This window comes from Mus pahari, chromosome 16 (assembly GCF_900095145.1).
Source record: "Mus pahari chromosome 16, PAHARI_EIJ_v1.1, whole genome shotgun sequence".
Taxonomy (NCBI): domain Eukaryota; kingdom Metazoa; phylum Chordata; class Mammalia; order Rodentia; family Muridae; genus Mus; species Mus pahari.
Genome location: NC_034605.1, coordinates 57,753,524 through 57,766,978, shown reverse-complemented (window position 1 = coordinate 57,766,978; position 13,455 = coordinate 57,753,524). Strand labels below are relative to the sequence as shown.

The 13,455-nt window shown below is 54.0% G+C and overlaps 2 protein-coding genes across 3 annotated transcripts in view; one reads left to right on the top strand and one right to left on the bottom strand.

The window, feature by feature from the left end:
• Positions 1 to 12,130, top strand: part of Hk3 (hexokinase 3) — a 14,801-nt gene extending 2,671 nt beyond the window's left edge. The window contains exons 3-19 of the mRNA XM_021216062.2: positions 3,199 to 3,361; positions 3,536 to 3,690; positions 3,785 to 3,904; positions 4,003 to 4,098; positions 4,730 to 4,829; positions 4,905 to 5,088; positions 5,511 to 5,666; positions 5,844 to 6,077; positions 6,679 to 6,974; positions 7,074 to 7,213; positions 7,293 to 7,412; positions 9,158 to 9,253; positions 9,432 to 9,531; positions 10,878 to 11,061; positions 11,168 to 11,323; positions 11,479 to 11,712; positions 11,800 to 12,130. Coding sequence (XP_021071721.1) covers positions 3,199 to 3,361; positions 3,536 to 3,690; positions 3,785 to 3,904; positions 4,003 to 4,098; positions 4,730 to 4,829; positions 4,905 to 5,088; positions 5,511 to 5,666; positions 5,844 to 6,077; positions 6,679 to 6,974; positions 7,074 to 7,213; positions 7,293 to 7,412; positions 9,158 to 9,253; positions 9,432 to 9,531; positions 10,878 to 11,061; positions 11,168 to 11,323; positions 11,479 to 11,712; positions 11,800 to 11,944 — 2,679 coding nt within the window. The 3' untranslated portion in view covers positions 11,945 to 12,130. The remainder of the gene's footprint in view (positions 1 to 3,198; positions 3,362 to 3,535; positions 3,691 to 3,784; positions 3,905 to 4,002; positions 4,099 to 4,729; positions 4,830 to 4,904; positions 5,089 to 5,510; positions 5,667 to 5,843; positions 6,078 to 6,678; positions 6,975 to 7,073; positions 7,214 to 7,292; positions 7,413 to 9,157; positions 9,254 to 9,431; positions 9,532 to 10,877; positions 11,062 to 11,167; positions 11,324 to 11,478; positions 11,713 to 11,799) is intronic.
• The window catches only part of Unc5a (unc-5 netrin receptor A), a 57,814-nt gene continuing 56,455 nt past the window's right edge, over positions 12,097 to 13,455 (bottom strand). Inside the window, exon 15 of one of the 2 annotated variants that reach the window (XM_021216068.1) lies at positions 12,097 to 13,303. In XM_021216068.1, the coding sequence (XP_021071727.1) occupies positions 13,138 to 13,303 (166 nt within the window). In that variant the 3' untranslated portion in view covers positions 12,097 to 13,137. The remainder of the gene's footprint in view (positions 13,304 to 13,455) is intronic. The other variant, XM_021216067.2, reaches the window with a different exon arrangement.

Below are 13,455 nucleotides of genomic sequence, written 5' to 3'. Positions count from 1 at the left end.
GTGTGTGTGTGTGTGTGTGTGTGTGTGTGTGTGTGTGTGTGTGTGTATGTATGTATGGTGTATGTGTGTGCGCGTGCGTGTGGTTTTAGTGGTATGAGGACTGAATTCCAGTCAAGTGTTTGCCACTCAACTACATCAGCAGCCTTCCCCTTCATCTTGACTAAGATTTAGAAGCCTTTACCTACCACATCCTGGAGCAGAAGATGCTTATGTAAACCATTTCATAACTCTTGGTTCTCCATTTCCTTGTCAGAAAAGCAGAGGAAAATAACTTATTTGAGTGCTCTCCTTGACCACTCCCTGTGGTTTCTGTTTTCTGTCATCCTCTGACATATGCTTCCGAGGTTCCTTATCCAACTGCGGGGGCCTTACTGACACTGAATGTCACACACGCACACACCTTGGTGCAACCTGTGCCTCAGACCCTGCCCGTCAACATTTCCTCTGTGTTCAGTCCATAGCTGGGCTCCAGGAAAGAGCAATGACAACCTCACCATGGCTTGTTCTCTGGTTGTCATCATGCCCCTTCCTCCAGAGACCCCCCCCCCCCGCCAACCTAGACCCAAATCTTATGGGCTTTGTTGTATGTACCTGTAGTTTAATAAATTTCCTATGGCTTTGGGGGGCTTCCCAGGAATGTCAAATGTTCTACAGCCAGAGACAGCACTCAGCACTCAGACCTCACTTTGGAATCCCTTTCCATGGCCGGAGGTGGGAGGAGGGTGGTTATCACAGGTCACCACATGTTATCATGTGTCATCACACACCACCACACTCTATCACGTGTCATCACACGACACCACATGTCATAAGTGACCAGCTACATCTTCTAGTCCCTCGCCAGAACTTTGTAGAAGTCTCTTTTTGTTACCTAAAGGTGTAGAATCAGGCCCTCCAGGATGACTGTGTCTCGTGCCCTGAAGGGAGCCCTCCACGGAGCATGCCCTCTGTGTCAGCCATGGCTCTGGTGCTGACTTAGTCCTCAACTTAGTCCTTGTTGTCTTTGTTCTGTTACTTGATCGAGGAGATCACTTGTTCAAACAGGTGACTGACGTGATGGAGCCAGGCTAACCGGTACAACAAGCTCATTAAACAGTCAGCACAGAGGCCATAGTGGATTTCATACTCACACCAGGAGGGCTCCACTCTCAGCCCCAGATGGACAGAAAAGAGAGGTTATCTCCTGGGTCATGGGCAGGACTTGCTCATCTCATAGTCTCTCCTCTTGAACATCTCACTCTGATTGGGGTGGGGGCAGGTAGAGGTGGGGAAGAGGAAGAAAAGAAAACCATTAACCGGCCCAAGCCATTAACTTGTCCGTGTTTTGTCTTGGTTTTTTCCCTTATAATGCTAAAACACTCCCATCTAAACCATGCCTTTCTGCTTTCATGGACACTGCAAGCCCCACCCTGCTGATACAGGGTTCACTCTGTAGCCTGAACTGGCTTGGAACTTACTACATTGATCAGGCAATATTCCCTTCTAATCATTAGGTCACCCCAACGATCCAGTTAACAAATCCTGAGACCTGTTCATAGCTTGCTGTGGTCCTGGCAGAGTGAGGGCTGAAGTTTTCTCTTGTTTCTTTTGTCTGGTCATCACATGTCACCGCACGTTATCACATGTCATCACACATGTTTCTTTTCAGAGGAAGCACTAGTTTTGATTTTGGTTTGGTTTTGTTTTTATCTAACTTCCCATCGGAATGGGAATATCTTTGCAGTACTATTGACCTGATTCACAATCTACCCTGCCCCTTCAGATCTCCTTGGGCTGGACAGATGGCTTATGTTCTCCAAGCCTAGGCATCCTCACTTATAACACAGAAAACAACCACTCCCAGTGTCTGGAAGCATCTGTGCCGATGTAGGCATATAACAGGGTGTCTTGGACTCCGGCCAGGTTGTTTGCCTCCTTAGAGAGTGGCTTCCCCGGAGCTTCATAAAGAGGGGTTGGGGTTGAGTCCTTGCCTCCCCCTTTCATCCCTGCTCTCTTTAGAGGTGCTCTGAGTTGCTTCACAGATTTGGGTCCAGTCTGGGGCAATGAATCTTTAGAGTAGAATTCCTGTGCCACAGGAAATTGGGCCTTAGAAAGATCTAAGTTGGGCAAGGATGGAGCTATGGAACTGCCAGCTGATAGTGGGGCTTTTTTTGGTGGATGAACAAGAGGCGTCATCCAAAGGGTGCTTCTTCACAGAGCTGAGGTTCTGAGCTCTCCCTTGAGCTTCTGGCAGAGCAAGAACCTGGGTTGCTACAGCCTTTGCTCTCTCTCACTCTCTCAGCCTCCCCATCAGTCTGATCCCTCCTAGGCCAGTGCTCCCCGAACGCCATCCCCTTGTTCTGGAGAAAACCTTTCTTATTCTCTTCCCTCAGAACTTCAGATGGCTGGTGACTTAGGTCACCACTTGTAAGATGTCCTCCACTTGTGTCTAAAAATGTGACTGTCCCCAAGTCACACAGTTCTAATCCTGCCTCCCCCTTATCTGTAGCCACCATCAGTACCAGGACCTTACACAGCCAGACAGTGCTGACTCTGTCTTCCACAGGGGAATCAGCAGGAAGCAGGAACAGGACTTGAGCTGTATGGTGGGCTGCATTTGCCGTAGTTCTGGGTCGGGAAGAGTGGCCAAGCGAAGGGAAAGCCATCCTTGGCTCTGTAGTCTCTGTACTCCGGAGGTGGGCTGGCTTAGACTCCAGACCCTGAGAGAAGGTGGGGAGAGGCCAGCCCTAGTGTGTGAAGTCTCTTCACTATTTGTTCACTCATTGATAGCTTACAAAGAGTCAGTTGCAGATCTCTTGCCCCAGAGAACAGAAAAGCAATTATCATGGTAGGAGAGAGGCTTCACCAAAAATAAAAAAAAAAAATTAAAAAAAGCTAGATGGAAGAGGGGAGAATGCAGGAACAGAGAGGAAGTCTCCTGGATACGGAGCACAAAGGGAAGTGGCTTCTCTTCCTTGTGACCCTCGCAGGATGCAGGAGCTTGGAGTAGCTTTTGAACAGCAAGCCAGCCAAGGTGAGAGGAGCCTCAAGGAGGGGGACTGGAGGGCCAGTGGGGCTCAGGGAGAATGGAGCAGGATGCTAGGCAGCCCCCAGGAATCAGAGGGCCTAAGAAGGCAAGGGGCAAGTTGGGCAGGACAGTCCTGTCCCAGCTGAAGTTGGAGAGTGGCTCCCTCCCCATGTTGGCTTGCTTCTTCCCAGGTGCAGGAATGCTTGCAGCAATTCAAGGTGACCAGGACACAGCTACAGCAGATCCAAGCCAGTCTCCTGTGCTCCATGGGGCAGGCACTGAAGGGACAGGACAGTCCCGCTCCTTCTGTCAGGATGTTGCCCACATACGTGAGGTCCACACCACATGGCACTGGTGGGTAACTCAGACTTGGATGGGCGGCCAGACATGGGGAACGTGGGGAACTGGGGGATGGGGAAGTTCCTTACCTCTGTCCACCGTCTCTGAGGCCCCTTTAACTGGAAGCTTTTCTGTGAGGCAGGCAGCTTTGGCAACTGTATGTCTTTCTATGACCTGTCCGCCATCTAGAGCAAGGGGATTTCCTGGTGCTGGAGCTGGGGGCCACAGAAGCGTCACTGCGTGTGCTGTGGGTAACACTGACAGGCACCAAAGAACACAGCGTGGAGCCCAGGAGCCGGGAGTTTGTGATCCCTCAAGAGGTGATCCTAGGTGCTGGCCAGCAGGTGGGCAGTCAGGGTGCCTCCTCTGGGGCTGGAGACTTGGCTGGGCAGCTGGGACTCAGGCGGTCAAAGCTAAGCATGCCTCTTGTTCCCATAGCTCTTTGACTTTGCTGCCCGCTGCCTCTCTGAATTCCTGGATGCATACCCCGTGGAGAATCAGGGTCTGAAGCTTGGGTTCAATTTCTCTTTTCCTTGTCACCAGACAGGCTTGGACAGGGTGAGGTTGGGGGGCACATGGGGTCAGTGAGCAGAAAGCGACTATGGCCCTTGTGAAGGCCACAGGGGAAAAAAATTAACCGGCTTCTCTGTCCCCAGAGCACCCTCATTTCCTGGACAAAAGGTTTTAGGTGCAGTGGCGTGGAAGGCCAGGATGTGGTCCAGTTGCTAAGAGATGCCATTCAGAGGCAGGGGGTAAGTGAGGGTCGGGGTGATGGAGGGCTGCCCCTGCTGGCCTGGCCTTGGCATCTGTAGGTTATGCCTGTGTTTCTGGAAGGTCCTGCTTTCTTTCCCTATGCACAGCCTTTATCCATGTTGACCCTGGGGTTAATGTTGCTTCCATAGTAAGCAAAGAACGACTCAAATAAGACGATCGTGCCCTGCGGGGAGGGGTTTGGGAGGGGAACAGGACATGGGAAAGATAAAAACAAAAGCAAAAAAGAAACCTTTGACCCAGACCTGCAGACCTTCACATGCTAGAAGGGAAAGCATTCTAATAAAAGACTGCCCCTGTGTGGACCTAACTCGAGAAGCAGCAGAGGGTGCAGGGTGGGAGCAGTGGGCCTTGGGTCTGAGCTGAGCCTGGGGAGAAGTGCCCTTGACAAAATCTCCATGCTCTAGAAGGGCAGGTCTTTTGCACTAAGCCCAGGGTACTGGTTAGAATTTAGGTTCCAAGGCTTATCTTGGGATGCCAGGCCAGGGTGTGGGTGAGGCGCTCAGCTATGGGACCATCTTCCAGGTCCTGAGAACCTAAGCTGGGGGAGGGGATGGAAGGAAAGCCCCGAGCATGAGACTGGCTCTGATTCTCTCTTCTCTCCATTGCCAGACATACAGGATTGATGTGGTAGCCATGGTGAATGACACGGTGGGCACCATGATGGGCTGTGAGCTGGGCACCAGGCCGTGTGAAGTCGGGCTGATTGTAGGTGAGCCAGGGCCCATTTGGAATGAAAGGTGGCAGCTGCCTGGTGGGCAGGCTCTGATGGGGTCCTTCCCACCAGACACTGGTACCAATGCGTGCTACATGGAGGAGGCGCGGCACGTGGCCGCTCTGGATGAGGACCGAGGCCGCACCTGTGTCAGCATCGAGTGGGGCTCCTTCTATGACGAAGATGCCCTAGGGCCAGTCCTGACCACCTTCGACTCTGCCCTGGACCGCAAGTCCCTGACTCCTGGTGCTCAGAGGTGGTGGCCTGGCAGTGGCTTCCCTGACTTTGTTTAGGCTGTCACATTACTCTTCTTACCTACCTCTTCGGCTCTTGGGCTCCGACCTCTTCCTATCTCTCTGGGCTTGCCTTTGGGGGTTCCAAGTTAGACTCAAAAAGAAAGGCCTCAGAGTGCTAGAACCCCGAGTTTTCAATCTTTGATCCTTCATGTCAGCCGTGGCAGGTTGGGGGTTGGGGGTTGGGAACAGCTGGGTAAAATGTCTACCTACTTTCCTGGCTCCGGATGTAACCCAAAGAGTTAGAAAGGGTAAACCCACTTGTCTCCCTGGGAGGCCATTTACTGCTGGAGTCCTCAGTCTGGGACCTCAGATTTCAATTTGAGAGTTCAAGTGGGCTGGGGGGCTCAAGCAGGGCTTCAGCTAGTCTCTCCCTCCACCGTAGGTTTGAGAAGATGATTGGAGGCCTTTACCTGGGTGAGCTGGTGCGGCTGGTGCTGGTCCACTTGACCCAGCACGGGGTCCTCTTTGGTGGCTGTGCCTCTCCTGCGTTGCTGAATCAAGGCTGCATCCTCCTGGACCACGTGGCTGAGATGGAGGAGTATGGGAGGGAGACTTGCAGCTTATCCAAGGGGCATGGCAAGGGGGCATGGCGGGGGGGGGGGTCTACTTGGAAGGGGCTAAGGCACTCTCTTTCCAAGGTAGCTGTGGGGCTGTGGTGGGATGGGGAGCTACTATGTTCAGCACCACCCATGCGTCTTCACCCTCCTCCCTGCAGCCTGGCCTCTGGGACAGTCCGCGTCCACACCATCCTGCAGGAGTTGGGTCTCAGCCCTCAGGCCTCAGATGCTGAACTGGTGCAGTGTGTGTGCGAGGCTGTGTGCACACGGGCTGCCCAGCTCTGTGCGGCTGCCCTGGCTGCAGTCCTCTCCCGCCTCCAGCACAGCAGGGATCAGCAGACACTGCAAGTGGCTGTGGCCACTGGAGGGCGAGTGTTTGAACGACACCCCAGGTATTCTGAGGATAGGATCCTATGTGAGCATTTATGATATATATCCAGAGGGCACTCTGGTACCCTGTGTGCGAGCTAGCGGATGTGAAGAGTTGGGAGTTAGTCTAGGTTGTGGGATGCCCGGAGACATGTAAAAAGAGAAAAACATTTCTTTTTATGTGTGCCAGCGAGAGGGGCAGGGAGGGCACTGGATGTATGGTTGGTACCAAGGAACAGGTTTAGGACTAATTTGTTTTATTTTTTAATAAAATAAAATTCTATTAAAACCCATGGCTCCAGCTGCATATGCAGCAGTGGATGGCCTTATCTGGCATCAATGGGAGGGGAGGCCCTTGGTCCTGTGGGGGCTTGATGCACCCGCGTAGGGGGATGCTAGGGCAGCGAGGCAGAGTGGGTGGGTGGGTGGGAGAGCACCGCTATAGAAGCAGGGGGGAGAGGGGATGGGATAGGGGGGTTGCGGAGGGGAAACCGGGAAGGGTGACAGCATTTGGAATGTAAATAAACAAAATAACTGATTAAAAATAAAAAAATAAAATTTAAAATAATAAACTTTAAATAGGGTTCAGATGCAGAGCTGAGTGAACCTGGTGTGTTTGCATAGGTTCCTCTGCATCCTAAAGGAGACAGTAATGCTCCTGGCCCCAAACTGTGACGTCTCCTTCATCCCCTCTGTGGATGGTGGTGGCCGGGGTGTGGCAATGGTGACAGCTGTGGCTGCCCGCCTGGCTGCCCACAGGCGCATCCTGGAAGAGACCCTGGCACCATTTCAACTGACCTTGGAGCAGTTGACAGAGGTGCAGGCACAAATGCGGGAAGCCATGATCAGGGGGCTTCAAGGAGAGGCCTCCTCCCTCCGCATGCTGCCCACTTACGTCCGAGCAACGCCCGATGGCAGTGGTGAGCACCTGGCCTGAGTGTGGGCTCCTGTGTGTCACAGAGTGAGCTAGGGCTGGAGCCGACACTTTCCTCCTGGTACCGAGTGCCTCTGTCCCACAGAGCGAGGTGATTTCCTGGCCTTGGACCTAGGGGGCACCAACTTCCGTGTCCTGTTGGTACAAGTGGCCAAGGGCAGTGTGCAGATCATCAACCAGGTCTACTCCATTCCTGAGTGTATAGCCCAGGGCTCTGGACAGAAGGTACAAATGGTTCAAGCCTTGATGTCAGAGGTGGAGAAGGCGGGAGAGGGTCTACCCCTTGACATGCCCTCTCCTGCAGCTCTTTGACCACATTGTGGACTGCATCGTGGACTTCCAGAAGAGGCAGGGCCTTAGTGGACAGAGCCTACCCCTGGGTTTCACCTTCTCTTTCCCATGCAAGCAGCTTGGCCTGGACCAGGTAAGGGAATTAAGGACCTCCGATCCATGTGTCCTTTAAGAGTGGGCAGGACGTCAAGGGAAAGTCTGAGTAGGGGGAGCAGCATTGTTGAGATGGACTGGACGCAATCCTGGCTCCCCCCAAAGATAGTGTGCCCATGTTTGGGGAGGAGGCATTTGAGAACAGCACTGGCCTAGCTTGGTGCTGACCAGAAGCTACATTGTCCCGTTCTGCCATGCCTCTGGTGTTCCGCTGTGCCTCTGGTGTTCCACCGTGCCTCCGGCGTTCCGCCATGCCTCTGGTGTTCCGCCATGCCTCTGGTGTTCCGCCATGCCTCTGGTGTTCCGCCATGCCTCTGGTGTTCCGCCATGGTGTTCAGCCTTCAGGGAGCAGCGTTTGTTCTTTTCTCCAGAAGAGGCTTGAGGTCACACACTTCTTTGTGTGTTTCCTTCTTAGCTTGACACAGTGCTCTGTGTCTGATCTAGGTAGCAGAGCGATAGGTCGTAGGTCAAACCTACTCAAGACACATCATGTCCTTCAACACGTATAGCCGGCTTCTCAGCGCATGCCTGCCCCCGGAGTAGGGACAGCGAGTCTTAGGCCTTCTTGTCCAGGCTCCCAGGAAGCTCAGCGCCCCCAGTTTGCTTGGAAGCACCCCATGCTGAGGGGCCTGCCTGCTGCCTTTGAAGAGCTCTGCTCTCTCCTGGGCTGTCTTCTGGCCATCACCATCTGTCTCTACCCACCAGCCTGCGCGTGTTGCTTTCCCCTGTGCTCCCGTCCCAGCGTCTCTGCTGTCCTTCACACCATGGTCTGGGTGGGGTCGTTGCTGCTTTTCCTCTGTCCTCTAGTCTGTTTGGTAAACCATGCTCACTTCTGTTAACTGTTCTTCACAAGACGTGTGTGTGTGTGTGTGTGTGTGTGTGTGTGTGTATGTGTCTCAGTGGACAAATCTGGGTATGCAAAAAAAAAATGTGGCCTGATTGATCACTTTGTCTTTGTAACCGAATATAACTTGTGTATCGAGTCCATTTTCTTGCTGGGGGTATAGTTCAGTCCTTGAACACTTGTCTGTGGACGGTCCTGCCCGGTGCCATTTTCCTTGGACAGCTGGGGCTAATTCGCACTCGTCTACCCTCTCCCCCAGAGATACACAAAGAAACACTACAGTACAGACCCTTTCTAGGTAGAGTTCTGCCCCTTGTTACTAAGTCCAGATGCTCACAATAAAGACCTGTCCGTCCCACCCCATCCCATCCTGCTCAGGTCTCTGACTTTGCAACAGACCCTTTACCTTCCTAAAACTACTGACGGCGTCTCACACTGAAATGGCTGCGCCTAACTCTGAGACTCCCTCTCTTCCAAGTGACTCCTTTTCTTGGAAAGGGTGGGATCTGCTAACATTTGGGCCTCTAAAGTTCCTCCATCTTCCTCTTTTCCTACATGTGGCAACCATCCTACCAGCTCTGTCCATTCCTACCCAATTACAAAGGGTCCCTCCTTCTGGGCAAACATCTTAAAACAGTCAGACCCTCAGACCACCTGAGCATTCCAGAACTAATAATGGAAGACATAGGTCGAATCGTTATTATTAGGTTTCTTCACACCGAAAGCTTCCCAGGGGCTTGAGAGGGGTAGAGAGCAAGGCCTTCGACTGTAGGGCAAAGTGGGCACGGACTCCTGCATGGGAAGGGCAGAGAATGTATGCTTCTGATGGGATACAGTTTGGGAGGCAGAGTGACATTTCTGTCTTCTTAATCCCCTCCCAGGGCATCCTCCTGAATTGGACTAAGGGGTTCAACGCATCAGGCTGTGAGGGTCAGGATGTTGTGTATCTATTACGGGAAGCCATTAGGCGCAGACAGGTAGGAGTCTACCTCCAGGGGTGCTTTGGGGGCTGTGACAGGCCTGGAGGGGAGCAAAGTATCATTTGCTTCCTTGAGTGGAGCAAAGGGGCTCTCTATAACGGAGACCTCTGAGTCCAGTGCTGGTTGCTATGACAACTATGTTGCCCAGCAACTAGCAGCATCCCTTTGCATGCAGGCAGTGGAGCTGAATGTGGTTGCCATTGTCAATGACACGGTGGGGACCATGATGTCCTGTGGCTATGATGATCCCCGTTGTGAGATGGGCCTCATTGTTGGTAAGGAGGGTCTTGCCCTCTGAGCTCCTAGTGCCTGATAATTCATTGCCTTTCGTTAATTCCTTAGGTTGGACCTTTCTCTGACCTTGGGGATGTGGGATTCTTTCTGTATGGCCCAGCTGAGTTCTGGGCCATTGTACTGAGCTAGGAGTCTAGAACTGGGGCATTTAGTCCATTTTAGCTATTAAGTCATTGGATCTTCCCGAGCCTCAGTTTGCCCATTTGGTAAATGCATTTCTACGAGCTGGCTGTGTCGCTCCGATCTGTCTGACCTTGGGTAAATCACTAGAGTCTGACCCTTCACTTTAAGGTATGTCGTGGCAATGCCTACGTCAAGAGGTTCAGAGAACTGAACGAGAAGGGGCCCAGGCAGAGTACACTGCCCGGGTCATGGTGTATACTCAGTGTTTGAAATGGGAGGGCATGACTGGTCGGTGATTCGTGGAAGGTTCTTTAGATGTCAAGAGTCTAAGACATCAGCAAGCTCTTACCCTTGGGCTATCCGGCGTCTGGATAAAGGGGCCAGAAGACACAGAAAGGAAAAGGAACTCTATGTTCTCAGATCCGAGCATCCAGAGGGGATTAAGCCTGGAACAGCCCGTGGCAACGTACAGTTAACTCTGACTGCACACACAAGGGCAGACAGGCTAAGATCAGACAGGAATTAGTCCTGAACAAGTGGGAGAGGGAGCTCGCAAGGAAGCTTCTCTTAGAGCGCGTGGTGGCCTGCCGTGGATGGGAGACTTTTGAACATAGGCTCTGACACTAGTGGGTGCTCAGGAGAGGTGTAAACCGTTAGAGAAATCCCAGGCAGGGCTATCAAGGGCTTACGACTCAGAGCTGGACACACGCAGAGAGGAGGGGATGTCTCTTCCTCTCTGCTTTTCCCGTATCATTCCCTCTGTGCGGCTTTTCTGAGTCTCCTGTGTCCCCGTGCCCCCATGATGCTCTTGTTTCTGATTCTATGAGGACCTGTGGCCAGACAGTGGGGGGCTCCCTGTGCCAGCTCCTGGCCCACTCCTGTCATTTCGATTAAAGCCATTCTTGGCGATCAGGAAGCTTCAGCATCTTACCAGCATCAGAGTGGAGCCATGCCCATGCCCCCAGGGATGACCTTTCGGGTAGCACAGGAGACTGACTAACTTTGGCTCTGGTAGGGAGTGCAGAGGCTTTGGTACTGACAGTGTCAGAAAGGGGGACCAGGAGCAGGGACTGGTTTTGAATGTGACAAAATAGGAGAAGGAGTCTGAATTTTGTTGTTTGGGTGTGGGAATGACCCCGAAGGGTTTTGTCTGTATCAGTAAGCAGCCCCCATCCCTTGCCCCCCCCCCCCCGCCTGTCTACAGGAACCGGCACCAACGCCTGTTACATGGAAGAGCTCCGCAATGTGGCAAGTGTGCCTGGGGACTCGGGCCTCATGTGCATCAACATGGAGTGGGGTGCCTTTGGGGATGACGGCTCACTGGGTGCACTCAGCACCGGCTTTGATGCTAGTGTGGACCAGGCATCCATCAATCCAGGCAAACAGAGGTATGGCTTAGGCCCAGGCAGTGGTGGTAGGGGGTAGACTGGGCTGGGGAGAAAGGCTAATGGGGTCCTCTGTTGTATGGGCCTGCGTACACCTGCCTTCATACAGGTTTGAGAAAATGATCAGCGGTATGTACCTGGGGGAGATCGTCCGCTATATCCTCCTGCACTTAACCAGTCTCGGAGTTCTCTTCCGGGGCCAGGAGACTCAATGCCTTCAGACCAGGGACATCTTTAAGACGAAGTTCCTCTCTGAGATTGAAAGGTACCTGCGTTGCAAGGGAGTTTGTTGCTGGGGGAGGATGCTGGATGCTGCTGGTTCCCTCTACTCTGGACCACTCTGGAGGATGAAGTGGGGGAAACCTTGAGAGAGAGAGAGAGAGGGAACTAATTCTCTATTCCGTTCCTTCCTGGCCCCAGTGACAGCCTGGCCCTGCGTCAGGTCCGAGCCATCCTAGAGGATCTGGGACTGACTCTGACATCTGATGACGCCTTGATGGTCTTGGAGGTGTGCCAGGCCGTGTCTCGCAGGGCCGCCCAACTCTGTGGGGCAGGTGTGGCTGCCGTGGTGGAAAAGATACGGGAGAACCGGGGCCTGCAGGAGCTGACAGTGTCTGTGGGAGTAGATGGGACACTCTACAAGCTACATCCCCAGTGAGTCTGGGTAGGTGGGTCAGGACGGGAGGCGCAGCCAGGCGGACTGGGCTGGGCTGGGCTCACTTCAGCTGCTTCCCCTCACAGCTTCTCTAGGCTGGTGTCGGCAACAGTCCGGAAGCTAGCCCCTCAGTGCACCGTCACCTTTCTGCAGTCGGAGGATGGGTCTGGCAAAGGTGCAGCTCTGGTTACTGCTGTTGCTTGTCGCCTTACCCAGAGGGCCCACATCTGAGGAAATCTCTGGGAACAATGGAATCTCACTGGACTGAGGTTTCAGCCTACCCTGATCCCCAGCCACCCAAAGCTCCCAACGAAACCCGTGTGCGGCCCCCTTATAGCCGTCTGCCCACACCCAGTGGCTTTCTGAGAGAAGTGACACTCCGATTAGCAATATATATATATAATTTATTTACATTCACGTCCGCTAAAATCCCTACGTGCCCCGGCAGCCGGGCAAGGCTGTGTACATAAGGCCAAGTGTAAGTGCAGAAATGCACTTAAGACAGAGTCAGGACACAAGCTTCACACAACAGGCCCCACACAGGGGCATTGGCCAGCCCCAGGAACGGGCACGCCACGGCACACACACTTGCCATTGTACAGCCCGGGACTCCCATTGCATATTCACACGCCCCGCTGGGCAGGGCACCTCGAGGCCGGGGTACAGGGAGAGGATCAGGGAGGAGCCGTCGGGTGTCCCTGGGTGGATGGGAGAAAGGGCAGCAAGTGAGAGGCAGATGTGTACCGACACCGGGTGTGAGAGACGTGAGCAGCCTCCAGGTGCGCAGCATGAGATGTGTGTGTGGTGGGGGGAGGGGTCCTGCATGACCTGGGAGAGGGGTGCGTGTGAGATGAGCACACGAGGCATGCATGGACACACGCCTGTGTGGTGATCATGTGCCCGAATCCAAGGGCCAGCCCCTGTCCAGCTGGGACCCTTAGTCCCCCAGGCTTGAAGCCAGGCCCCTCAAATAGACCCCTACCCAGCAGGCACAGAAATGTTTGCATAAGACCCACCTCAGGCAGGAGCTCTGGGGGCCATGTCCCAAGCCCAGCATGTGTGCGCATGCTGTGTGTATGCGGGGCCCCTGGCAAGGGACAGGGAGAGAGGTAGCATCACACGTATACACACACACACACAGATGGGCTGGGCTCAGCCCAGGCTCCAGGCACTGTCCACTCTGGGCCCCGGGACCAGGGCAGAGCGAGAACAGGTGGCTACACCGACCCGGCCAGGCAGGCCATGGAGGGATGGAGTTTGGGCAGGGTCTGAAGGACCAGCGTCGAGGGACAACTTCAGCCAGGAGGGGGGCCTGTCCAAGCAGCTCTCCCCGGGTGTGGGGGTAGGGCCCCTGTCTGGCTTTCGCCTGTCCCTGGCAGGTGCCAAAGCTGGTGAGAGTGTAGGTATGACCGGCCTGGCTGGTCTCAGCACTCGGCCTCTGACACCGTGAAGAGGCCAGCATCTGGCTGGCCCAGTCCGGCCACGGCTGCGGCCAGCTGGCCGAGGTTGCCGTTGGGGAAGTGCCGCGCCTCCCATAGGTTGAGGATCATGGCTGTAGGGCTGGGCTTGGAGGCAAAGAAGCTAAGATGGCTGCAAAGAAGAGGCAGTCTGTCAGTAAGTAGTCAGTCTGGCCTCATCCCAGGCTGCCCTCAAATACACCACTAGAGGCTGTGGCACAGAGCCTACAGGCCTCCTCCCTGTCTGCCTCCCTTGCCCAACCAGCCTCTTTCTGTCTAGCTCTA